This window comes from Salvelinus alpinus, unplaced genomic scaffold (assembly GCF_045679555.1).
Source record: "Salvelinus alpinus unplaced genomic scaffold, SLU_Salpinus.1 scaffold_40, whole genome shotgun sequence".
Classification (NCBI taxonomy): Eukaryota; Metazoa; Chordata; class Actinopteri; order Salmoniformes; family Salmonidae; genus Salvelinus; species Salvelinus alpinus.
In genome coordinates this window covers 2,121,791-2,148,101 of record NW_027255981.1, presented here as the reverse complement: position 1 = coordinate 2,148,101, position 26,311 = coordinate 2,121,791, and the positions used below count along the sequence as shown (strand labels likewise).

At 41.9% G+C, this 26,311-nt stretch overlaps 1 protein-coding gene across 2 annotated transcripts in view; it reads right to left on the bottom strand.

Annotated features, from left to right (window-relative positions):
- LOC139566959 (egl nine homolog 1-like) overlaps nucleotides 1–26,311 on the bottom strand; it is a 46,354-nt gene that overhangs the window by 6,161 nt on the left and 13,882 nt on the right. Inside the window, exons 2-4 of one of the 2 annotated variants that reach the window (XM_071388347.1) lie at nucleotides 18,402–18,521; nucleotides 3,608–3,744; nucleotides 3,078–3,183 (exon numbers count right to left, since the gene is read on the bottom strand). In XM_071388347.1, the coding sequence (XP_071244448.1) occupies nucleotides 3,078–3,183; nucleotides 3,608–3,744; nucleotides 18,402–18,521 (363 nt within the window). The remainder of the gene's footprint in view (nucleotides 1–3,077; nucleotides 3,184–3,607; nucleotides 3,745–18,401; nucleotides 18,522–26,311) is intronic. The other variant, XM_071388348.1, reaches the window with a different exon arrangement.

The window sequence follows — 26,311 nt, the reverse complement described above, 5'->3', positions numbered from 1 at the left end:
GTAGTCCATCGGAAGAATCCCGGAACATATTCCAGTCTGTGCTAGCAAAACAGTCCTGTAGCTTAGCATCTGCTTCCTCTAACCATTTTTTTATTGACCGAGTCACTGGTGCTTCCTGCTTTAATTTTTGCTTGTAAGCAGGAATCAGGAGGATAGAATTATGGTCAAATTTGCCAAATGGAGGGCGAGGGAGAGCTATGTACACGTCTCTGTGTGTGGAGTAAAGGTGGTCTAGAGTTTTTTCCCCTCTGCTTGCACATTTAACATGCTGATAGAAATTTGGTATAACGGATTTAAGTTTCCCTGCATTAATTAATAGGGGGCGCTGTTTTCACTTTGGGAAAAAATCGTGCCCAAATTAAACGGCCTCGTACTCTGTTCTAGATCATACAATATGCATATTATTCTTACTATTGGATAGAAAACACTCTGAAGATTCTAAAACTGTTTGAATTATATCTGTGAGTAAAACAGAACTCAATTTGGCAGCAAACTTCCAAACAGGAAGTGAAAATTCTGAAAATGGGGCTCTGTGTCAGGGCCTGCCTATTCAACTGGCTTATATTTATGGATCTGTATGCACTTCATACGCCTTCCACTAGATGTCAACAGGCAGTAGAAGGTTGAATGGGGTGTCTAGCTTGATGTGAGGCCGAATGAGAGCTTTTGGAGTGACAGGTCCGACAGGTCTTTTGTCAGTATTCAGCTGCGCACAAGGGAACCTAACATTGTCTTCTGAAATGCGTTACGTATACACGACGAAATGCCCAAGCTCTGATTTTATTGGATACATATGAGAAAAACATCATTAAGTAGGATTTTCAACCGAGTTTGACCAGTTTATTCAACGTTTATTGGGAATTTTGGAATTTTTCGTTCCAGGCGCAACGATTTCTTGGACATGTGCCCTCCACATGGCTAGCCAAAGTTGCTAATTCGACAGAAGAAATGGACATTCTAAAACTAAACAACGATTTATTCTGGAACTAGGACTACTTGCACAACATTCTGATGGAAGATCATCAAAAGTAAGAGAATATTTATGATGTTATTTCGTATTTTTGTGGTATATGTTGGCTCCAACAAGGCGGAGAATATGTGAGCGCTGTCTCACAATATTGCATGCTGTATGTTGTACTAAAGTTATTTTTAAAAATCTAACACAGCGGTTGCATTAAGAACCAGTGTATCTTTCATTTGCTGCATAACATGTATTTTTTAGTAAAGTTTATGATGCGTTTTTTGGTTAGATAACGTGACTGTCCAAAATATCTCCGGACAATTTGGTGCATTATGGCTACGTATTCACAATGTAAAACCAGGATTTGTAGCTCTAAATATGCACATTTTCGAACAAAACATAAATGTATTGTATAACATGTTATAAGACTGTCATCTGATGAAGTTGTCCAAAGGTTAGTGATTAATTTTATCTCTATTTGTGGGTTTTGTGAAAGCTATCTTTACGGTGAATAAATGGCGTTGTGTGTTTGGCTATTGTGGTGAGCTAATATAAATATATATTGTGTTTTCGCTGTAAAACACTTAAAAAATCGGAAATATTGGCTGGATTCACAAGATGTTTATCTTTCATTTGCTGTACACCATGTATTTTTCATAAATGTTTTATGATGAGTATTTATGTATTTCACGTTGCTCTCTGTAATTATTCTGGCTGTTTTGGTGCTATTTGTGATGGTGGCTGCAATGTAAAACTACGATTTATACCTCAAATATGCAAATTTTCGAACAAAACATAAATGTATTGTATAACATGATGTTATAAGACTGTCATCTGATGAAGTTGTTCAAGGTTAGTGATTAATTTTATCTCTATTTGTGGGTTTTGTGAAAGCTACCTATGCGGTGGAAACATGGCGTTGTGTGTTTGGCTATTGTGGTGAGCTAATATAAATATATATTGTGTTTTCGCTGTAAAACATTTTAAAAATCCGAAATGTTGGCTGGATTCACAAGATGTTTATCTTTCATTTGCTGTATTGGACTTGTGATTTCATGAAATTATAAGATATCCCTGTCGCGTTAGGCTAGGCTATGCTAGTCAGCTTTTTTGATGAGGATCCCGGATCCGGGAGGGAGACTCGTTAGAGGTTAAAGTCCCCGGCCACTAAGATCGCCGCCTCTGGATGAGCGGTTTCCTGTTTGCTTATGCTCATTGAGTGCGGTCTTAGTGCCAGCACCGGACTGTGTTGGTATGTAGACAGCTACGAAAAATACAGATAAACTCTCTAGGTAGTTAGTATGGTCTACAGCTTATCATGACATACTCTACCTCAGGCGAGCAGAACCTTGAGACTTCCTTAGATATCGTGCACCAGCTGTTGTTTACAAATATGCATAAGCCGCCATCCCTTGTCTTACCAGACGCTGCTGTTATATCCTCCCGATACAGCGTATTACCAGCCAGCTGTATGTTGATAATGTCGTCGTTCAGCCACGACTCCGTGAAGCATAAGATATTACAGTTTTTAATGTCCCGTTGGTAGTTTATTCTTCCTCGTAGGTCGTCAATTTTATTTTTGAATGACTGCATGTTAGCTAGTAGAATGGAAAGCAGTGGGGGTTTATTCGATCGCCTATGAATTTTCAGAAGGCAGCCCGACCTCCTTCCTCTTTTTCTCCATCTTCTCTTCACGCAAATGACAGGGATTTGGGCCTGTTCCCGGGAAAGCAGTATGTCCTTCACGTGGGCTCGTCGGACTCGTTAAAGGAAAAAGCTTCTGACAGTTAGTGGTCAGTAATCGCTGATCTAATGTCCAGAAGTTATTGTCGGTCATAAGAGACGGTAGCAGCAACATTATGTACAGAATAAGTAAACAAATAAGTTACAAACAACACAAAAAAACGAACAAAAAATATGTTCTTATGATGATCACATTGACCCTGTATTCATAAAGTGTCTTAGTCTCACATTGCTGATCTAGGATCAAGTGCTGATCTAGTCTCACATTGCTGATCTAGGATCACATTGCTGATCTAGGATCAAGTGCTGATCTAGAATCATCTTATTTATTATGATCCAAAAGGCAAAACCAATCCTAGATCAACACTCTTACTTTGAGATTATGAATACGTGCCCAGGACTCCATCTTACTTGTTAGATATTTCTCCTTGGCCCGAGCTCGTTCATCGGCATCAAAATACCACACTGTTATGGCATACCTGGACAGCGAGTGAGACAACGGAAACAGAGAGGTCAACTAACATACAATTATTCACATAATAGGTATACATACTAACACCAACACTACCATTTGTCATGGTCCAACTATTCTAACACTATTGAGCATTTTCCAATATATTAAAGCTGGATATTGTTGTTGGTGGTGTTGCTTAATGTGGTAACACTTTACAATAATGTCTGTTCATAGACCATGGCATGCATTAACCTAATGTAAACTGTCACAATTCACGCTCCAGCCAAGTTCTCAAAATGGCCTGTGACGGATGCTTTACTTAAATGCCATTACAATAAGCAACACAAAACAGGAGGTTTGGGATTGTGATGGAAGACAAGCAGACAACCCTGGGTCCAAGGTCAGGAGTATGACATTTTCTCTGGGGTCAAAAGGTCAGATCACCCTACCTGGTGTGGTATGCCGGCTGCACCTCATGGGGGTTCCGCCGGTCCGACCAGAAGAAGAGCAGGCGGTCGAACTTGGGTTCGATGTCGACGAATTGCGCCTTGGCCTCTGGGAAAATCCTCAGGATTCCTCCGTGTTTCTATGAGACAACAATAAATTATCCAAATGTATCCAATTTCCGCTCTGGAGAAAAATAATGAATTCATTCATTCCGAAATTAAGTCCAAATGTAATAAAAATGTATTCTCCCATTTCGATTTGTCAAAGAACATAGAACCAATCCCCTCATAAAACAGCAAAAGGTGTGAATAGAAAGAAAAATCACATCGAATAAGAAGCTTTAAAAACACCTTTAACCTCTCTGGGATATGTGGGACGCTACATACAAGTATTATACACCATTTTAAAGATAAACTTATTGTAAATCCAGCCAGTGTCCGATTTCAAATAGGCTTTACGGAGAAAACACACCAAACGATTGTTAGGTCAGCACCTAGTCACAGAAAACCATACAGCCATTTTCCAGCCAAGGAGAGGGCTCACAAAAGTCAGAAATAGCGATTAAATGAATCACTAACCTTTGATGATCTTCATCAGATGGCACTCACAGGACTTCATGTTACACAGGATTATTTTGTTCGATAAAGTTAATCTTTATGTCCAAAAACCTCATTTGAAATTGGTGTGTTATGTTCAGAAATTAATTGTCTCAAAACAAACATCCTGTGAAAGTGCAGAGAGCCACATCAAATTACAGAAATACTCATAATAAACATTGATAAAAGATACAAGTGTTATGCATGGAATTACAGATAAACTTCTCCTTAATGCAACCGCTGTGTCAGATTTCAAAAAGGCTTTACGGCGAAAGCACACCTTGCGATTATGTTAGGTCAGCACCTAGCCATAGAAAAACATACAGCCATTTTCCAAAGAAGGAGAAGTGTCACAAATCAGAAATAGCGTTATAAATATTCACTTACCTTTGATGATCTTCATCGGAATGCACTCCCAGGAATCCCAGTTCCACAATAAATGTTTGTTTTGTTCGATATAGTCCATCATTTATGTCCAAATACCTCCTTTTTGTTCAAGCGTTTAGCCCAGTAATCCAAATGCTCAATGCGCGATCGCTTAGTTCAGACGAAAAGTCAAAAAAGTTATATTACAGTTCGTAGAAACATGTCAAACGATGTATAGAATCAATCTTTAGGATGTTTTTATCATAAATCTTAAATAATGTTTCAACCGGACAATTCCTTTGTCTTTAGAAAGGAACGCAGCTAACTCTCACGGGTGCACGCCTGACTGAGCTCATGGCATTCTGCCAGACATCTGACTCAAACAGCTCTTATTCACAGTAGAAGCCTGAAACAAGGTTCTAAAGACTGTTGACATCTAGTGGAAGCCTTAGGAAGTGCAATATGACCCCATAGACACTGTATATTTGATAGGCAATGACTTGAAAAACTACAAACCTCAGATTTCCCACTTCCTGGTTGGATTTTTTCTCAGGTTTTTGCCTGCCATATGAGTTCTGTTATACTCAGACATCATTCAAACAGTTTTAGTATGTATTTTTTATCTCATTTTTCCATCTACGGACTGAACATACTCTCCTGCAACCCGCCTCACCCAATGCGGTATGGATCTGCTATTTTTTATACTTTAGAACCGTAACCCCCTTCAAGCTAGCCAGCTAGTAGTAAGTTAGCCATCACCGTTAACTGGGACATCTGCCAGCTTCAGCCCTTTCAACTCCTGCCAGCCTGCACAACGCGATATCAACCCAGAGCATATCGGACTGCTTTTCTCTACCATATCTCCGGATTCCTACCGCAAGCTCTGAACCTTTACTCTGGATCATCGCAGTTAGCCGAGTGGCTACTCCTGGCTAACGTCTCTGCCACGAAGCAAGCACCAGTTAGACTGGAGCTAGTCTCGAATCTAGGCCCGTCTTCCGGCTAGCCGAACAGATCTATCAAGAATTCCTGGGCTTCAATTACCTCTTTTGCCAATTGGCCTGGACCCTTTGCTGCCGACACGGAGCCCCGCCGATCCATCATGACTGGTCTACCGACGTAACCGTCCGAGGGGGTTTCAACAGGCTTCCCCGTTGCGACGTCTCCCTGAGGCCCATCTGCTAGCCTGCTGCTAGCCCCGGTCTGCTAGCTGTCTGAATCTCCGTGCCTACAGCTCGCCTAGCTACTCACTGGACCCTATGATTACTTGGCTACACATGCCTCTCCCTAATGTCAATATGCCTTGTCCATTGCTGTTTTGGTTAGTAATTGTCTTATTTCACTGTAGAGCCTCCAGCCCGGCTCAATCTGCCTTAGCTAGCCCTGTTGTTCCACCCCCCCACACATGCGGTGACAGCACCTGGCTTAAATAGTGCTTCTAGAGACATAACCGCTCTCAATGCCTAGGCTTACCTCCACTGTACTCACATCGTACCATACCTTTGTCTGTACATTAGGCCTTGAATCCATCATTCCGTGCCCAGAAACCTGTCCCCTTTACTCTCTGTTCCGAACGCACTAGACGACCAGTTCTTTTAGCCTTTAGCCGTACTCTTATCCTACTCCTCCTCTGGTGATGTAGAGGTTAACCCAGGCCCTGCAGCCCCCAGCATCACTCCCATTCCCCAGGCGCTCTCATTTGTTGACTTCTGTAACCGTAAAAGCATTGGTTACATGCATGTTAACATTAGAAGCCTCCTCCCTAAGTTTGTTTCATTCACTTCTTTAGCACACTCTGCCAACCCGGATGTCCTAGCCGTGTCTGAATCCTGGTTTAGGAAGGCCACCAAAAATCCTGAAATTTACATCCCTAACTATAACATTTTCCGACAAGATAGAACTGCCAAAGAGGGCGGGGTTGCAATCTACTGCAGAGTTCTGTCATACTATCCAGGTCTGTGCCCAAACAATTTGAGCTTCTGCTTTTAAAAATCCACCTTTCCAGAAACATGTCTCTCACCGTTGACGCTTGTTATAGACCCTCTTCAGCCCCCAGCTGTGCCCTGGACACCATCTGTGAATTGATTGCCCCCCATCTATCTTCAGAGTTTGTACTGTTAGGCGACCTAAACTGGGATATGCTTAACACCCCGGCCGTCCTACAATCTAAGCTAGATTCCCTCAATCTCACACAAATTATCAAGGAACACACCAGGTACAACCTAAAATCCGTAACCATAGGCACCCTCTTAGATATCATCCTGACCACCTTGCCCTCTAAATACACCGCTGCTGTCTTCAACCAGGATCTCAGTGATCACTGCCTCATTGCCTGCATGCATAATGGGTCCGCGGTCAAACGACCACCCCTCATCACTGTCAAACAACTACCTCTTCTCTACTGTATTTATTTATTTAGCTCCTTTGCACCCCATTATTTCTACTTTGCACATTCTTCCACTGCAAATCTACCATTCCAGTGTTTTACTAAGCCACCATGGCCTTTTTTTTGCCTTTACCTCCCTTATCTCACCTCCTTTGCTCACATTGTATATAACCTTATTTTTCTACTGTATTAATTACTGTATGTTTGTTTTACTCCATGTGTAACTCTGTTGTTGTATGTGTTGAACTGCTTTGCTTTATCTTGGCCAGGTCGCAATTGTAAATGAGAACTTCTCTCAACTTGCCTACCTGGTTAAATAAAGGTGAAAATAATTAAATAATTAAACGCTCCCTAAAACACTTCAGCAAGCAGGCCTTTCTAACCGACCTGGCCCGGGTATCCTGGAAGGATATTGACCTCATCCCGTTAGTAGAGGATGCCTGGTTGCTCTTCAAAAGTGCTTTCCTCTATCTTAAATAAGCATGCCCCATTCAAAAAATGTAGAACTAAGAACAGATATAGCCCTTGGTTCACCCCAAACTTGACTGGGCTTGACCAGCACAAAAACATCCTGTGGCGTTCTGCATTAGCCTCGAATAGCTCCCACGATATGCAACTCTTCAGGGAAGTCAGGAACCAATATACTCAGTCAGTTAGGAAAGCTAAGGCTAGCTTTTTCAAACAGAAATTTGCTTCCGGTAGCACTAATTTCAAAAAGTTTTGGAACACTGTAAAGTCCATGGAGAATAAGAGCACCAGCTGCCCACTGCACTGAGCATAGGAAACACTGTCACGACCGATAAATCTACGATAATTGATCATTTCAATAAGCATTTTACCACGGCTGGCCATGCTTTCCACCTGGCTAACCCTACCCCGGCCAACACCTCAGCACCCCCTGCAGCAAACTTGCCCAACCCCCCTCCCCCGCTTCTCCTTCACCCACATCCAAACAGCTGATGTTCTGAAAGAGCTGCAAAATCTGGATCCCTACAAATCAGCTGGGCTAGACAATCTGGACCCTCTGTTTCTAAAATTATCCGCAACCCCTATTACTAGCCTTTTCAACCTCCCTTTCGTTATCGTCTGAGATCCCCAAAGATTGGAAAGCTGCCGCGGTCATCCCCCTCTTCATCTTAGACCCAAACTGTTATAAACCTATATCCATCCGTCTTTGCTAAGTAAAGCCCCGCCTTATCTCAGCTCACTGGTCACCATAGCAACACCCACCCGTAGCACGCGCTCCAGCAGGTATTTTGCACTGGTCATCCCCAAAGCCAACACCTCCTTTGGCCGCCTTTTCTTACAGTTCTCTGTTGCCAATGACTGGAACGAATTGCACAAATTTCTGAAGCTGGAGTCTTTTATCTCCCTCTCTAACTTTAAGCATGAGCAGCTTACCGATCACTGTACCTGTACACAGCACACCTGACTACCTCATCCCCATATTATTACTTACCCTCTTGCTGTTTTGCACCCCAGTATCTCTACTTGCACATCATCATCTGCACATAACACTCCAGTATTAAATGCTAAGTTGTAATTATTTTCGCCTCTATGGCCTACCTCCCTACTCTTCTACATTTGCACACACTGTACAGTCATGGCCAAATGTTTTGAGAATGACACAAATATTAATTTTCACAAAGTCTGCTGCCTCAGTTTGTATGATGGCAATTTGCATATACTCCAGAATGTTATGAAGAGTGATCAGATGAATTGCAATTAATTGCAAAGTCCCTCTTTTCCATGCAAATGAACTGAATCCCCCAAAAACATTTCCACTGCATTTCATCCCTGCCACAAAAGGACCAGCTGACATCATGTCAGTGATTCTCTCGTTAACACAGGTGTGAGTGTTGACGAGGACAAGGCTGGAGATCACTCTGTCATGCTGATTGAGTTCGAATAACAGACTGGAAACTTCAAAAGGAGGGTGGTGCTTAGAACCATTGTTCTTCCTCTGTCAAACATGGTTACCTGCAAGGAAACACGTGCCATCCTAATTGGTTTGCACAAAAAGGGCTTCACAGGCAAGGATATTGCTGCCAGTAAGATTGCACCTAAATCAACCATTTATCGGATCATCAACAACTTCAAGGAGAGCGGTTCAAATGTTGTGAAGAAGGCTTCAGGGTGCCCGGACCATCCTAAAGTTGATTCAGCTGTGGGATCGGGGCACCACCAGTACAGAGCTTGCTCAGGAATGGCAGCAGGCAGGTGTGAGTGCATCTGCACGCACAGTGAGGCAACGACTTTTGGAGGATGGCCTGGTGTCAAGAAGGGCAGCAAAGAAGCCAACTCTCCAGGAAAAACATCAGGGACAGACTGATATTCTGCAAAAGGTACAGGCTGAGGACTGGGGTAAAGTCATTTTCTCTGTTGAATTCCCTTTACGATTGTTTGGGGCATCCGTAAAAAAGCTTGTCCCGGAGAAGACAAGGTGAGTGCTACCATCAGTCCTGTGTCATGCCAACAGTAAAGCATCCTGAGACCATTCATGTGTGGGGTTGCTTCTCAGCCAAGGGAGTGGGCTCACTCACAATTTTGCCTAAGAACACAGCCATGAATAAAGAATGGTACCAACACATCCTCCGAGAGCAACTTCTCCCAACCATCCAGGAACAGTTTGGTGACGAACAATGCCTTTTCCAGCATGATGGAGCACCTTGCCATAAGGCAAAAGTGATAACTAAGTGGCTCGGGGAACAAAACATCGATATTTTGGGTCCATGGCCAGGAAACTCCCAAGACCTTAATCCTATTGAGAACTTGTCCTCAAGATGACATACAAAAACCCACAAATTCTGACAAACTCCAAGCATTGATTATGCAAGAATGGGCTGCCATCAGGGTGGATTGCAGAGGTCTTGAAAAAGAAGGGTCAACACTGCAAATATTGACTTTGCATCAACTTCATGTAATTGTCAATTAAAGCCTTTGACACGTATGAAATGCTTGTAATTATACTTCAGTATTCCATAGTAACATCTGACAAAAATATCTAAAGACACTGAAGCAGCAAACTTTGTGGAAATTAATATTTGTGTCCTTCTCAAAACTTTTGGCCACGACTGTACATAGATTTTCTATTTTTATTTTGTGTTATTGACTGTTGTTGTTTTTGTCACACTACTATGCTTTATCTTGGCCAGGTCGCAGTTGTAAATGAGAACTTGTTCTCAACTGGCCTACCTGGTTAAATAAAGGTTAAAAACAATAAAGGGCAAATGATACCCCGTGCTTACATGATTGAAAATCAATACCTTAATCACTTTGTTTACTTATGTGATAATAGATTGGCTAAACAAATACTCTCTCTATTCATTGTTTAGGTATTTGTAAATCAGTGGTCTGTACTCTCTTGGTACCTCAATTTGTGTCCTCTTGGCTGTTTTCCTTCATAGTAATCCCAGCTATGCCTCCAATTTTGTTACCCACTACCAGCTTATAAAGTTAACTGAAAATGTGGAAGTACCGTAACTTATTTTTTATATGTACGAGGTAACAATCGGTCTACAACATGGTTTCTCCTCTTTGAGGGTGTTTTCACATTGAACTCTTGGATTAAAAAAAGCTAAATAACTCAGTTATCTTTGTATTCACACTGCCCCTGCCTTTAAAATGAGGACTCAAATTTTGCCAGTTCACTTCACCTATTCTGTGATCCGAGTCCCCTTTGCATTGAAATTGATATGTTTCGAAAGGAACCAATAACTTTTTCTAACATTCACTCAGGGTTTTTACAAAGTGCAAGACAAGCCATTCCATCTGTTATCGGACAACCTACATACATATTGGAAGCTAATAGATTGCATTTAGTTAAGATTAGACAATCAATTTTATCAGAAGATACTATTAACATGTGCCTTCAGAAAGTATTCACACCCCTTGACATTTTCCACATTTTGTTGTGTTACAAAGTGGGATTAAAACGGATTTAATTGTCATTATGTGTCAACGACCTACACAATATTACAGCTGTGAGTCTTTCTGGGTAAGTCTCTAAGAGCTTTCCACACCTGGATTGTGCAACATTTGCCCATTATTCTTTTCAAAATGCTCAAAGCTCTGTCAAATTGGTTGTTGATCCTTGCTGGAAAACCATAGATTTTCAAGCAGATTTAAGTCAAAACTGTAACTCGGCCACTCAGGAACATTCACTGTCTTCGTAAGCAACTCCAGTGTAGATTTGGCCTTTGTTTTAGGTTATTGCCCTGCTGAAAGGTGAATACATCTTCCAGTGTCTGGTGGAAAGCAGACTGAATCAGGATCTTACCTGTGCTTAGCTCCATTCCGTTTGTTTATTTATTCTGAAAAACTCCTCAGTCTTTAACGATTACAAGTATACCCATAACATGATGCAGCCACCGCTATGCTCAAAAATATGGAGAGTGGTACTCAGTAACGTGTTGTATTGGATTTTTGATGAAGGACAAAAAGTTTGTTGCAAACAGGAGGCTTAAAAAAAAAAAAATTGTATTCTGTACAGCTTGTCTTCTTTCACTCTGTCAATTAGGTAAGTATTGTGGAGTAACTACCATGTTGTTGATCCATCCTCAGTTTTCTCCTATCACAGAGATTTGGTGAAATCCCTGAGTGGTTTCCTTCCTCTCCTGGAACTGAGTTAGGAAGCCTGTATCTTTATAGTGTATTGATAAAACTTCACCATGCTCAAAGGGATATTTTTACCCATCTACCTATAGGTGCCCTTCGTTGCAAGGCATTGGAAAACCTTCCTGGCCTTTGTGGTTGAATCTGTGTTTGAAATTCACTAATCGACTGAAGGGACATTACAGATAATTGTATGTGTGGGGTATAGAGATTAGGTATTCATTCAAAATGTTAAACACTGGGGTTGAATACTTATTGACTCACATTTCAACTTTTTATACATTTGCAAAAATGTTGACAAAACATGTGTCGGCCAGTGACAAAAAATCTACATTTTAAACATTTTTAATTCAGGCTGTAACAACAAAATGTGGAAAAAGTCAAGGGGTGTGAATACTCTCTGAAGCCACTGTAAATATTATAAGTAACAAAATAAATAGCAAAAGAATAACTGCAGATTAAATAATGCTTTCATTCAAAATTGTACACCCAATGTAGGCTACTGCTCCCTTAAGAGCAATAATTGATTTTGTACCCTATGTTGTGATTCTCACCAAATATGATGTTGAATAAACAGCTTATGAAGCTCTCTTAGCCTATAGATCACATATTGCAAACAAATAATCTTAACTAAAACAACCACAGATATTTTGGTTAGCTCAAACCTTTGATTAGTGGATTTATGTAGTGCTAGGGCAAAAACTAAAATATGCACCCCTTTGGGTCCCAAGGACCAGGATTAACACTGCTGCAGATGGCACAAACCAAGTCATGGTGTAATCTAACGTCCTACTATGTGCTCTGAAATAAACTGAACAAAAATATAATTGCAACATGTAAAGTGTTGGTTTCATGAGCCCACAAAATATCCCCGACATTTTCCATACGCACAAAAAAGCTTATTTCTCTCACATTTTGGCACACATTTGCTTACGTCCCTGTTATTAGTGAGCATTTCTAATTTGCCAAAATAATCCACCAACCTGACAGGTGTGGCATATCAAGAAGCTGATTAAACAGCATGATCAGGTGCACCTTGTGCTGGGGACAATAAAAGTGCACTCTAAAATGTGTTGTTTTGTCGTTTTAGAGAATTTGGCAGCACATCCAACCGACCTCAGAACCGCAGACCACGTGTAACCACGCCAGCCCAGGACCCCACATCCAGGATCGTCTGAGACCAGCCACCCGGACAGCTGATGAAACTGTGGGTTTACACAACCGAAGAATTTCTGTCAGAAACCATCTCAATGAAGCTTATCTTTGTGCTTGTCGTCCTCACCAAGGTCTTGACCTGACTGCAGTTCGACGTCGTAACCGACTTCATGGATGAATACCCGGTGTATGGTGTCGTGTGGGCGAGCGGTTTGCAGGCATAAGATAGGGACAACGAACACAATTGCATTTTATTGATTGCAATTTGAATGCACAGAGATACCGTGACAAGATCCTGAGTCCCAATGTCGTGCCATTCATCCACCGCCATATCACCTCATGTTTCAGCACAATAGAGCACGGCCCCATGTCACAAGGACCTGCACACAATTCCTGGAAGCTGAAAATGTCCCAGTTTTACATGGCCTGCATACTCACCAGCCATGTCACCCATTGAGCATGTTTGGGATGCTCTAGATCGACGTGTACGACAGTGTGTTCCAGTTCCCGCCAATATCCAGCAATTTCGCACAGCCATTGAAGAGGAGTGGGGCAACATTCCACAGGCCACAATCAACAGCCTGATTAACTCTATGCGAAGGAGATGTGACATGCTGCATGAGGCAAATGTTGGTCAAACCAGATCCTGTCTGGTATTCTGATCCACTCCCTTCCTATCATGTGAAATCCATAGTTAGGGCCTCATTTATTTATTTAAATTGACAGATTTCCTTATATGAACTGTAACTCAGTCAAATCTTTGAAATTGTTGCATGTTGCGTTTATATTTTTCTTCAGTGTATTTGCAGCTATTAAGACCCACTGGAAGTATCTACCTCTTGGTAGAGTTCCTAATGTAGATCATTATAAAACAGGTTGTTTGGATCCTGGATGCTGATTGGTTGATATGTGGGACAACAACTCCAGCAATATACCATGACGTGTTAATTCCACTGTCCCGCAGCCCAGGCAGGAAATTCACAAACTTATTCTCCCTTGGGAAAAGATACTATTTGGTTTGCAACAGTTGTCTGCTTCTATGTCATGTGCAACAATGTATCATTTGACAAATGCTATCTCTCCTGTGTAGGCTATCTAGCCCAAGAACGAACGTGAACCTAATAATTTACCATGGAAAACCGTTAACACTCAGAATTCGATTCCATCAATCCTTCAAAAAACTTTGATCCAGCGCAGTGTGGGATATTTATTAAATCCTTATTTATTGACGTTCTTGTCTCTCATCATCATTGAATGCTATCTACACGTCAACGATATGTTTAGCATAGCAACATCGAATGAATAGAATTAACGACTGGGCCAAAACATAACTCACGACCAGTTCTTCAATTTGTGTGCCATCAACGGAAAACGTCACTATTAATTAACCTTTTCTCAATACAGGGGGTGCTGTTTCCACTTTGGAAAATATCGTCTCCAAATTAAACTGCCTCATACTCAATTCTTGCTCGTACAATATGCATATTATTATTACTATTGGATAGAAAACAATCTCTAGTTTCTAAAACCGTTTGAATTATGTCTGTGGGTGAACCAGAACTCTTTCTACAGCGAAAATCATGACAGGACATGCGAAGGTCTGAAAACTAGGCTCTGTTCTGAGATCAGTTTAAAACTCTGTATGTGCCCTATGGGTCGAAATGAACTGCACCCGCCTTCCCCTGGATGTTAGTAACCAATGAGAAGTGGAATGGAGTCTCTACGTATTTCTCAGAGTTTATAAAACGCCATGGAGTGACATGTACGTTCTTTTGGACGCTCGTCAAGGCGCAAGAGAGGACATCAGAATGGCATGCTCAAAAGCTCTCGTTATCGGGCTAAGATATATCCGTCTGTGATTTAATTCGATATAGGTGTTAGAAACATCATAACGAAGTTATTTTAAACCGATTTATATCAGTTTATGCGAGTATATTGCTATTTTCGGAATTTTCGTAGTATTGCGCTTTGAGGATTTGGACATGTGTGTGCCACGTAGCTATTGTTAGCTGCTAGTTCCGAAGTTGAAGAGGACGTTTTACAACAAAGCAACGATTCTTTTGGACAAAGGACACCTTGCCCAAGATACTGATGGAAGCTCGTCCAAATGTAAGAGCTATTTATGATTTTGTTCCGTATTTATGTGGAAAAATGTAAACGCATTGGTCGGCCATTGTTGCGGCACTAGTCTGGCTGTAACGCACACTGTATGTCTAGTAACGTTAATTTTAAAAATCTAACTCAGCGGTTGCATTAATAACTAATGCATCTTTCATTAGCTGTCCAACCTGTATTTTTTTAGTCAATCTAATCGATAAATAATCGTAAACTTAGGTGCCTTTCCAAGATGGCGCCGGCCAGAATGCATGCCATGTTTTGACAGATTACATTGCATAACCACGATTTGTGATGCTAAATATGCACATTTTCGAACAAACTCTATATGCATTGTGTAATATGATGTTACAGGACTGTCATCTGAAGAATTCTGAGAAGGTTAGTGAAAAAATTAATATATTTTGGTGGTGATAACGTTATCGCTCTTTTTGCCTTGAATCAATGCTGGGGTGATGTTAGCTCATGTGGTATGCTAATATAACGATATATTGTGTTTTCGCTGTAAAACACTTAGAAAATCTGAAATATTGTCTGGATTCACAAGATTTGTGTCTTTCAATTGCTGTACGCTGTGTATTTTTAAGAAATGTTTTATGATGAGTAATTAGGTAATACACGTTGCTCTCTGTAGTTATCCTAGTCGCTTTGGTGAGTTTTGTGATAGTGGCTGCAATGGTAAACTATGATTTATACCTGAAAAATGCAAATTTTTCTAAAAAAACATATGCTATACAATAAATATGTTATCAGACTGTCATCTTATGAAGTTGTTTCTTGGTTAGTGGCTATATATATCTTTATTTAGTCAAATTGGTGATAGCTACTGATGGAGTAAAAAACTGGTGGAGTAAAAAAAGTGGTGTCTTTTGCTAACGTGGTTAGCTAATAGATTTACATATTGTGTCTTCCCTGTAAAACATTTTAAAAATCAGAAATGATGGCTGGATTCACAAGAGGTGTATCTTTCATCTGGTGTCTTGGACTTGTGATTTAATGATATTTAGATGCTAGTATTTACTTGTGACGCTATGCTAGGCTATGCTAGTCAGCTTTTTTACTGTGGGGGGTGCTCCCGGATCCGGGTTTGGGAGGAACTAGAAGTTAACATCACCAACTAGCTTGGTTAGCTTGGACTCGACAACCCATAATATTTGTTGCCTCTGTAGGCCTATTGGATATTTATTAAATCATTATTTATTGAGTCTCTTGTCTCTCATCATTGAATCTCTGCTAACTAGCTACATGCCAATGATTTGTTTAGCATAGCAATGTTGAATGAATATAATTATTTGAATTAACGACTGGGTAAAAACATGAATGAGAAAATTGGGTAGCAATTTCAGAATGCAAAACCAAATTTACTTGTAATGAATATTTTTATAAATATGTTGGCAAACATTTTCTAAAAGCAATAATGCCCTCATATCCGGGAATTATCGTGTGACAACTCCCTCCAAGGGCTGTATCCCGGCCATTGGCTTCGCCTAGGGTCTCAGAACAGCCCTTGACGGGAGCTGTCTGACAATAATTCCCGGGTTCTCAGGTATTATTTTTTAAATAATTCCCAACCCCTGGTCCCCGAGTACCCCCAACAGCACACATTTTTGTTGTAGCCCTGGACAAACTCACCTGATTCAACTAATTGAGGGCTTGATGATTAGTTGACAAGTTGAATCAGGTGTGCTTGTCCGGGGGTACTGGATGTTGGAAACACTAATGATGCATCTATTGATAGAACCGCTGCTATCAACTTCTCCAGCATTCCTCAAACCATTCCATGGAGACCTCCAGCCATTCCATGTATGTGATATTCCAGAGCTAGCACACCTGATTTAACTCGTCAACTAATCATCAAGACCTTGATTAGATGAATCAGGTGTGCTGGTTTAGGGCTACAACAAAATGTTCTGGGTGTCCGATGGTGAGGCATTTGCAAGTATACGGTCGTGCTCAGTAGGGCACACCATAGGAAAATTAAACAACAGCAAATTAAAATCTGTGTCCTTATTGGAAAAGTTAAGGTAGTTCCTTGTTTCACTCTGTTTTCTCCTTACTGAACATGACTCAGGTAAATTCTCTAAGTGATCCTAATTTCATAATTAGCTGCTAATCTTACACCAGGCCTGCAGGGCAGTGAGACTGACAGCTTCTCTTCTGTTGAGTCTTACTAGGACCTAGGCTGCAGCCTTACTATACGACGCCACTAGCGGATTCCAAACTGATAACTCCCTATCCCCTTATTCACGTTAATTCTTTCAGATCTGAGAGGGGTCAGCAAAGGCAAATATCAGGGGGATAGAGAAGGGAGGGCGCTATCGGATTAGAATTAAGGCCCACAACATCAGAGTGGGAGTGTGAGGGGACCTGCCTGCCTGTCATCCCCATTCCAGCATAGTTTCCACCTGCAATCCCAATGTTCTAGTGGTAGCCCTGGGGTTTGTTCTAGCAGTTACTGCCACTCCCTTTGGTGCATGAATGCCTATGTGTGCGTGGGATTGTGTGCATTATTTGTGCAATTACATGCAAATGTAATAGCAGTGAGTGCCCACATTAGCTGTAAATTATGCAGACTGTGTCCATTACATGTTTTCCGTCCCAACAGGACTCCGTAGTCAGCCATATCAGAAAGTGCTTTTGTCATCACTTGTCACACCGTAGCATGTATGGTTGTCATATTAGAACAGCTTCAGATTCACAAGGTGTTGGTGTCCATCAGAGGCTGTCCTCATATGGACACCATACATATGGTGTGGAGTCAGTTACCTGACGACTCAAACTGAATTCTTCCACTGCGCTATCGTTTGCTACATACTTCAGTCAGACTGCCATCGTTAAAGTCGTCTGTGGCGACGTCACAATGAGGGGTGCTTTACAAAACAAAGTCATCAGTGATTGGATCATCTCTAACCAATCAGAGTATCAAAGCCAATGATACATTTTCAAAACGACGCTTTACCCACGTGTGTTCTGGAGCAAGGGATTAATCCATAGCGTGTCAGTACCTGTTTAGACACCCCCCTTTCCCCTTACTTTATCGATCAACACTTCTCCCCTCCGCATGAACTCATTTAGTGGGCTGGTTGGTGAACTTTGGAATTACACCCAGAAACTGAACTCTAAAGGGTGACTGAAGAGTGACTGGCATGGAATTTATTTAACTAGGCAAGTCCGTTAAGAACAAATTCTTATTTACAATGATGGCATGGAATTAACAGAGTCAATATACAAAGCCACAGTGTTGTTCCCAGCAGAGAAAACTGGTTGCAATGACATCATGGCATCTTTGATGAATAGGCCTTGTATAGGTCTACTGTTTTTTTTAAGGAACCAGAAAAATAAGGAACTCTTTTTTTTACTGGTTAGAATTTGACCAAAATATGTAGTCTTTCCCACGCCATCTTCATCTTGTAATGAAAAATACTTCTTTACCCGGTGAAGTCTCCACAAACTTCTGGTTTACAACCAGAAAAAGGCAAATTTGGGGTTAGTAGCAGAAAACATGTAAAAAATAAACTAAATATTGGACATAAAGTTTGCTTTCAGTTCATTGTATTGACATACCTTAGCCTCCCAGTCTTTATTGAGATAGTAAATACACGTTACACATCTCCCATCGCCGTTCGGGTTATCCACGTGACGTACATACCCAGTCCCGTTGCCTGGGTAACAGGCCACCATGGCCTGAAAAAGAACATTAGAAGGACATGTTAGGAGGAAATATTTTGGGTAGCCATTTTGACAGTGTTGTAAAAGTTGTCACAAGATAAAAATGCTTCCCAACAGTAGACATACTTTCAACACCTATTTCTGAGATGTCCATGCAAGGCAGCAATAAATTACACCGGTTGAGGATATCATTGCAGATGCAATTCGTTTTTAAATACATTTTGTGACAATCATTACAATGCATTTCACAACAAATGATTAACGTATATCCAATTGTTTAAAGTGACCCCTTATAACACGCTATTCTATGTCACTTCAGAATACTTGCCTCCATGATTAGGCTACACTCTGGTAAAGCATATTTCCTATTATGAAATTGTCATGTCATTCAAGAAGTCTCGTTGATTCATAATTGATAATACTGCTATTGAAATTCATATGTGTAAAAAAAGTATATACTAAATTATTCCCGTTCAATGCATGCTAACAAAAAAGAGAATCACAAACAAAAAAGGGGAGCTTGTTATTCATAATTGCTGATATGTGAAAGACGAGGCAGAGAGGAGACTGACACGCTTGCTGGGCTGATTTGAAAGGAAAGAGGCTCATTGGAGGAGCCAAGTTGTTTTTGCTGTGTCATCGGTCTGGCCTTTTACTTCAAGTGTTAGAAAACAATTATTTATTATGTCGGTCTCTGGGTCACACGCACAAGTTGTTACGTAACAAACCGTGGGCGGGAAAAAAAGAAGCCAGCTGGAATATTTTTATACACAGATACATCCTCTTGATTTAATTTATTATAAATGGATACATCCTTTTGGTTCTCGGGTATTGCCACGGAACTGGGCCAAAGTGGAGGGACAAACACACGTATTTTGCTCAGTCATTGGAGATGTATAGTACTTCCAAGGACATAGGCTACAATTGAGTAGTTGCAAAGTAGTATATTTTGTCAGACTTTATTTGGATAGTCCCATTTAGATGATCTACATATCAAAAGAGATGGCACTGTGCTCTGATATTGATTAATTCATTGTTAGGAAAGAGCTTGCACAAAAGGCATTTCACTGTACTTGTGCATGTGACAATACAACTTGAACCTTGAAAGTACAGATGGTCAAACAAGGCAACAGTAAACATGAATGATGCCGCACGCTCAGGGATATGAGTCTCGCTCACCCATGCGATATCTCAGACACCACTGGCCCGATTGGTTCAATTACTGTAATTTTATAAATGACAGATCTCTGTGGCAAGATGCATCATTCACCCAAGTTTAATCAAAATCGCGCCAGTGGTGTCTGAGATCGCATGGGTTAGCTCGACTCATATCCCTGAGCGTGTGTGCCAAATTTCATGTTGTTTTAGGTACTAGTCTGGAAAATATTGTGTTGAGAGACTTTTGTCTATAGATGTTGCATTTTAAGTGTTTTTCACAAAATTCTAAAGGGTGGAAAATCCCTGGATCCCCGAGGCAAATTTTAACTAGCTTGTTTAAGCGCCACCATCTGGACAATCAGTGTAATTTTGTAAATGCCGTATCTCTATGGCAAGACACATCATTCACGCAAGTTTTCATCAAAATCAGTCCAGTGGTGCCTAAGAAATCGTGTGTGACGAACAAACGTACTGACGGACGGGGACTCATTTAGTCATGGGGGACAACTATCTGTTGATAAGCAATTGCTTGCTAAGGTTAAGATTAGGGCTAGGGTTAGTGGAAATGTTGTTGACAGTTATTGAACTGTCAACTACTGAACAACTACTGAACATCGACAAATCATACACAAACCATTTATTTTGGACTATCCAAATAAAGTGTTACCGTATATTTCATATCTAATCACAGAAACAGAAGACATTGATGCTACAAATCTGTTACCATTCAATTCCAAAGTAGGCAAACTGACAACACTCTGAATTCGACCTGCTTTCCAAACAATATCCCTGTCAAGTTCCTATAGCAAGTCCTCTTCAATTATGTTCTACAATAATCATAACTATGCTAAACTAATAACAGAATTCCGATAGGTCCTTAGACTGTCAACAAGGGCCAGAGTGTAATCCACCTCCCCACCACCCGACAGGACTGTATGATACTATGACATGAGACTGCTTACACTGCCGTTTCCCCCCAGATCGCTGGGCTCTCTCTGTATGTGTTTATTTGTGACCTGGAAGGCCTTCTGATCTCTTTTCCATCTGTGGAGGAGGGAGGAGGACGGAGGGGTGAGATGAGGGGGACGGGAGGCTGTTAACCACCAGGATGTTCTGCACGTCTCCCGTTCACGCCACTCCGCCAGGGTCATTTCCAGATGGTGGAAACCCCCTCGCCTTTTTATTTAAGAGAGGCCGGCACGCAAAAGAAAGGAAATCAAAGGGAGGAAAGGGTGTCGGAGATCACGAAATAGGTCACCGGCGCTCTGGGTCAGACCTTGAGTCTAACTGGGATAGGCAGTGGTGATCATAATTGTGAGTTTGTGTGTGTGTGGTTGTCTGTGTGGAAACCATGCCGTGAAGTGAAGGCCAGAGTTGGTGATAACCAAGGTTATCCAAGGTTTTGCACAACAGAACAATCCATCCTCAAAAGTTTTGTAATGTCGAGGTCGGAACGTTGGGAACGAGGGCAGCAGATACTTGAAAAAAAAATTCTGCTTAGCTCATCAGGATAGGGCGGCAGGTAGCCTAGCGGTTAAGAGCATTGGGCCAGTAACTGAAAAGTCGCTGGTTCCAATCCCGAGCCGATTAGGTGAAAAATCTGTTGATGTGCCCTTGAGCAAGGCACTTAACCCTAAATGCTCCTGTAAGTCACTCTGGATAAGAGCTTCGGCTAAATGACGTTACATTTTTGGGGGATAAATGCTTCGATCTCGCTGCGTTCGCCCTCGGATTCCGTAGAGAGATCTCCACGCTGCAGCCGGCAGTCAGTGACAGGCTACGCATGACAGATGCGTATTCCATAATTCCAACCATTAGTGCTGTGCAAGAGCCCCCATTGAGAGAGGACAGGTGAATGGAGAGAAGGGGGGGTGAGGGGGTTGGCAGCCATACCGCCTTCATACAGACAGTGCCCATACTAAACCTAGGGTTGCAAAATTCCGGAAACTTTCAATAAATTCCCTGGTTTTCTAGAAATCCTGGTTGGAGGATTACGGATTTTCTGCTTACTCGCTCCTGAATCCGGAAAACCAGAGAATTGATTAAAAGTTCCAAGAACGTTGCAACCCTACACATACCTTATTATGATACAACAGTAGTCTACAAAACACAGGAAACATCTTATACAGTAAGCACTTAATATGCATAACAAGACTTATGGGAGTTGAGGGTCATTTGGTAACTGTGACCTGAAATTTCTGCTCTTGTTACTTTATTTTCCAGATGTTTAATAAAGTTGGTGATCAGTTACATTTTCTTCCGAACTCCTGCAAGCAGATGTGAGAAAGCCAATGTATGCGTTATGGAATAGAAATGTATTGGAGCGAGGTACTCGCTTACTGTAGGCACAATGCATAAATGGGTCACAGCTCTGAACTGTATGAGGACACACAAATGGAATAGGCTATATTGCACTTGTAGGCATTGCGCCCAATACACTTCAACACTCCAGTCTTGCACACTTGGAGTGAGTGTGTCTGTATCTGAGTGTAAATGTCTGAGTATTCCTGTGTTTGTGTGTCTGAAGGTGAGGGTGTCTGTGCATATTTCAGTCTTTCTGTGTAATTGCATGGTTCAACGTGAGTGTGTGTCTGTGTGAATGCACCTCAGTGAGAGTGTGTCAGTGTGTGTGTGAGAATGGTCTGCTGCGCTCTCATCCTGCTCGATCTCCCACACGCGCCACCTCCAGAGTAGGTTTGGGTAGTATCCAGATTTTCATATCGTGATACCATCCTCCTCTCATTCCGGGATATTACCGGCATAGCACACAAAGGGGAGCTAAAAATGCAAGAAAAGCTAATTGGCCTTCTATTACCGGAATGCTAACAAATTAGCACAAAAAAAAAAAAAATCATAGACACTGCTAATGAGTGAAAAACAAACAAACTAATTGCAAAGGGAAATCGAGCTCATAAAGTTACCGGAAGTCAAGGGAAACTGAGAAATTGTGCAAATGAACAAAGTTGTGATGCATGCTTTTCTGAAGGAAGAGCAGCATGTGAACACTGAGCAGATGGGAGAAAAACGGAGGGAAAAAAATGCTAATAGGAAGCGCAGGGGGAAAAATGTAGCTGTGCGGATAACTCATCCAGAGTTTGACTTCTGGCAGAAAGGCATTATAAGATATCTGATGGCAAACATTTAGTAGTGAATTACATACAAGCGTAACTTCATCACCTCATGTGCGCCGCACAACTGAGACTCGCTGATATACATAGAATGCTATGGACTCACCGGCTCCTGCTGTGCTATTTAAAAATAAACACACGACCGGCTCATCTGTTCTGAGGAAATACGGTAAGCTTCATAATGTGACAGGTGAAATGAAGAACTCAAATCTGTTTTATCTCCTAACATATAACACAAGTTGACTGCAGGTATTAACTTAAGGTAGGTACAAATATTCACATGTATTGAAAAACTTAATAGAAATGGTTGACGGTATTGAAAAACCATCCTGTGGCTTTTTCCAATACCCCGGTATACCACAGGAGGTTGGTGGCACATTCATTGGGGAGGACTGGCTTGTGGTAATGGCTGGAGCGGAATTAGTGGAAATGTAACGGTTCTGTAACGACCAGACGCTGGGTGACGAGATGTAAGTACAGGGTGTGGATTTAATAATAAATTGGCATGAAACAAAACAAGAACAGCATCTGGACAGGAGAAACATTAACATCAATGCTGACTCGGGAATGAAACTGAGGAAGTGACAAATATAGGGAAGGTAAATGACGTGATGGAGTCCAGGTGAGTCCCATCATTAAGCGCAGGTGAGCGTAACGATGGTGGCAGGTGTGCGTAATGAGTGAACTGGTGACCTCGAACACTGGAGAGGGGGAGCGGGAGCAGACGTGGCAGTACCCCGTCCTCTAGGGGTGCCACCTGGCGTCCTACCTGGGCGAGCCTGGCGGGCCAGGCGTGGGAGCCCGACGAGCCGGCCGAGGCTTGGAAACTCTCGAGCCAGCTGAGGCATCCCCGATTGTGTTGGCAGCGGCACCCGGACCCAACGTCACCAACAAAAAATAAATAAATAACAAAAAAACTCTGCTTCCAATTGGGGAGTCAGGATTCTGTAACAACAGACGCTGGGCGCGAAAAGAAAGTACAGGGTGTGGATTTGGACAGGAGAAACATAACAACATCAATGCTGACTTGGTAAATGAGGTGATAAGAGTCCAGGTGAGTCCCATAATTAAGCACAGGTGCACGTAACGATGGTGGCAGGTGTACGTAATGATGAGTGAACTGGTGACCTCGAGCACCGGAGAGGGGGCGCGGGAGCAGACGTGACAGGAATGGTATCAAATACATCAAACACATTCTTTCCATGTGCTTGATGCCATTCCATTTGTTGCGTTCCAGCCATTATTATGAGCCGTCCTCCTTTCAGCAGCCTCCACTGCAGTATACGGTATAAACGGTATACTGCCCAAGCCTACTCCAGGGTGAAGAGTGGCTGAACTGATCTAAACTCAGCGGTGGCTGTGTCGGCAGCTGGAGCCCATCCAGACAGGATTTATTTTAATGATCGCGCTACGTGCGGTGCGTGAGGCTGCCTGTCTGTCTCCTAGCTGGCTGCTGCTCCTCTAGCGGGGAGAAGAGCATCCAGGCCAGGCTCAACCGGTGTTGGAGTAAACACATTTGTTATGGTCAAAGGGAGGGAGGTTAGCGAGCCAATTTAGGATTGAGACGGGTCATGCACAACCCCCGCAGTTTACGTTTAATGAGTTACTGTCTGACACAGACACTTGGGGTTGTTTGAGATGGAGGACCTGAACTGCCTTCAAAGTGACCTTTTAAAGTGAGACTGACTTTCAAGTCGGTTGTGCACTGTTTTATGCCTTAAGCTGGATTTACATAAAGCAGTTGTTTTAAAAAGCAACTGTTTTCACTCTTTCAATGCAACTTCACTTATAACAGGAAGCAACTCATCCACGTTTGAAATTGCATGCAATATCCAATTCAATCATAGTCGATAAATATGCTCTTCTTTACGGCAGTGTTCTACAATGTAGGTCCTGGGGACCACCAAGGGTGTGGACATTTAAGTTCTATCCCAGAGCAAAACACACCACATTAAACTTATCGGGGGCGTGAATGTGCAAAAGCTGTGCGTCCCCAAGATCACGACCGAAGAGCATTGCACTACTGTAAGAATTTGTTACAACAAGTTGTGCCATCATATCAAAGCTTTCTGTGGAGCTGGAGACGAAAGTCGGTAGCCCCGCTCCAACCATTGGTAAAGCAACAGTATTTCAGAAGCACATGAGAACCCATTTGGACCAGGATTCATTTTTTTTTTCACATACGAGCTGCAGCACAGTTAAGGAGTTCAAGCACTCATGGATCCAAAAAAAGGACGTTGCTATGATATGAACATTTCTTAAATAACCTCTCAAACGGAGGAACATAAAACTCTTATTTCCTGTCAGTTTCACAGACTGTACTGAGGGGGACTTTCCACAGGGAGTCCACAGTGCCACTGTGAGTTCTGGGCGACTGGAGCAGCCTCGGTCTTCTGAATTAAAACATCGGGGCAAAACCGGCTCTCCTTAGCCTGTGCATCTCCACCGTAGAATGTAAATAGAGGCATTGGGCAGTTCATAGAGCTCCAGCACCGACCCACCACCAGGGAGGAAGTATAGGCTGCCAGACCCAGAGACACCAGGGTCGTACTCATTAGGGCACGCAACGGGAAACAATTTTTGCCACGAAAAATTTAAATGTGTGTTTCTTATTGGACGCTGACCCTGTTCTGTTTACATTACCTAAATTGCTGTTTTAGCGCCCATTAGCCTTTATCTCCTTAGCCTGTGAGGGTCAACCCGTTGCATCGCTGCCTGTTCAAACAAGCCCCTAAATTAATCAATAGCGCTTCCTAGACAGGAGAAAAATGGCGAGAAAACTGCCAGGACTGGTTCAAACGACCCTAACGCAGCCTGTAACTCACCAAAGGCTTTTGGAATTGTTATGAGGTCTGAGTCAACCAGTATACACAACCAGGAGGAATTATTCCATAAGTTTCCCATTACCATGTGTGGACCACTGCATTTTGTAGGTCCCCATAAGTAAGATTCTTTAGGAAGCACAGGTGGATCCCAAATGTATACAATGGGCCATGTTAAGGGGAAAGGGATAGTGTACAATTATTTGCTATTGTATTTCCGTATTGTCTAGTAGGTGCTAACATGCTATTGTGCATGTTAGAGAAACCAGTAGAGAAACCAGTATGGCCCTGCTGCCTGTATCAGTGTCTGCAGGAAGTACTGCTTCGGCGCTTCTGGAAACATCCTGTTGTAGTGCACGGCCTTAGATGACACAGGGACCAGCTGCATTGAACTGTTGCCAATATCCTTGAATGTGTACAAAAGTGTATCTGGTGTTGTGCATTTTCCAAATATCGCCTAGTATCTTCCATTTGTTGCCAACGGAATAAGTCTATCAATTACAGTTGACACGTCCTTTGAAAAGTACACGGGAAAATCTCCTGAGCAATTTTAACACCCACAGTGTTCAAATAAACACTTTCAACATGTACATATAATTATCCGGAAAAGCGTTAAATTAAAACTTTGAAAAGTGTTGATAAATGAACACATTTTAAAAGTCACAGTCCATCAATCAAGAACTTTAGCGTGTTAGGC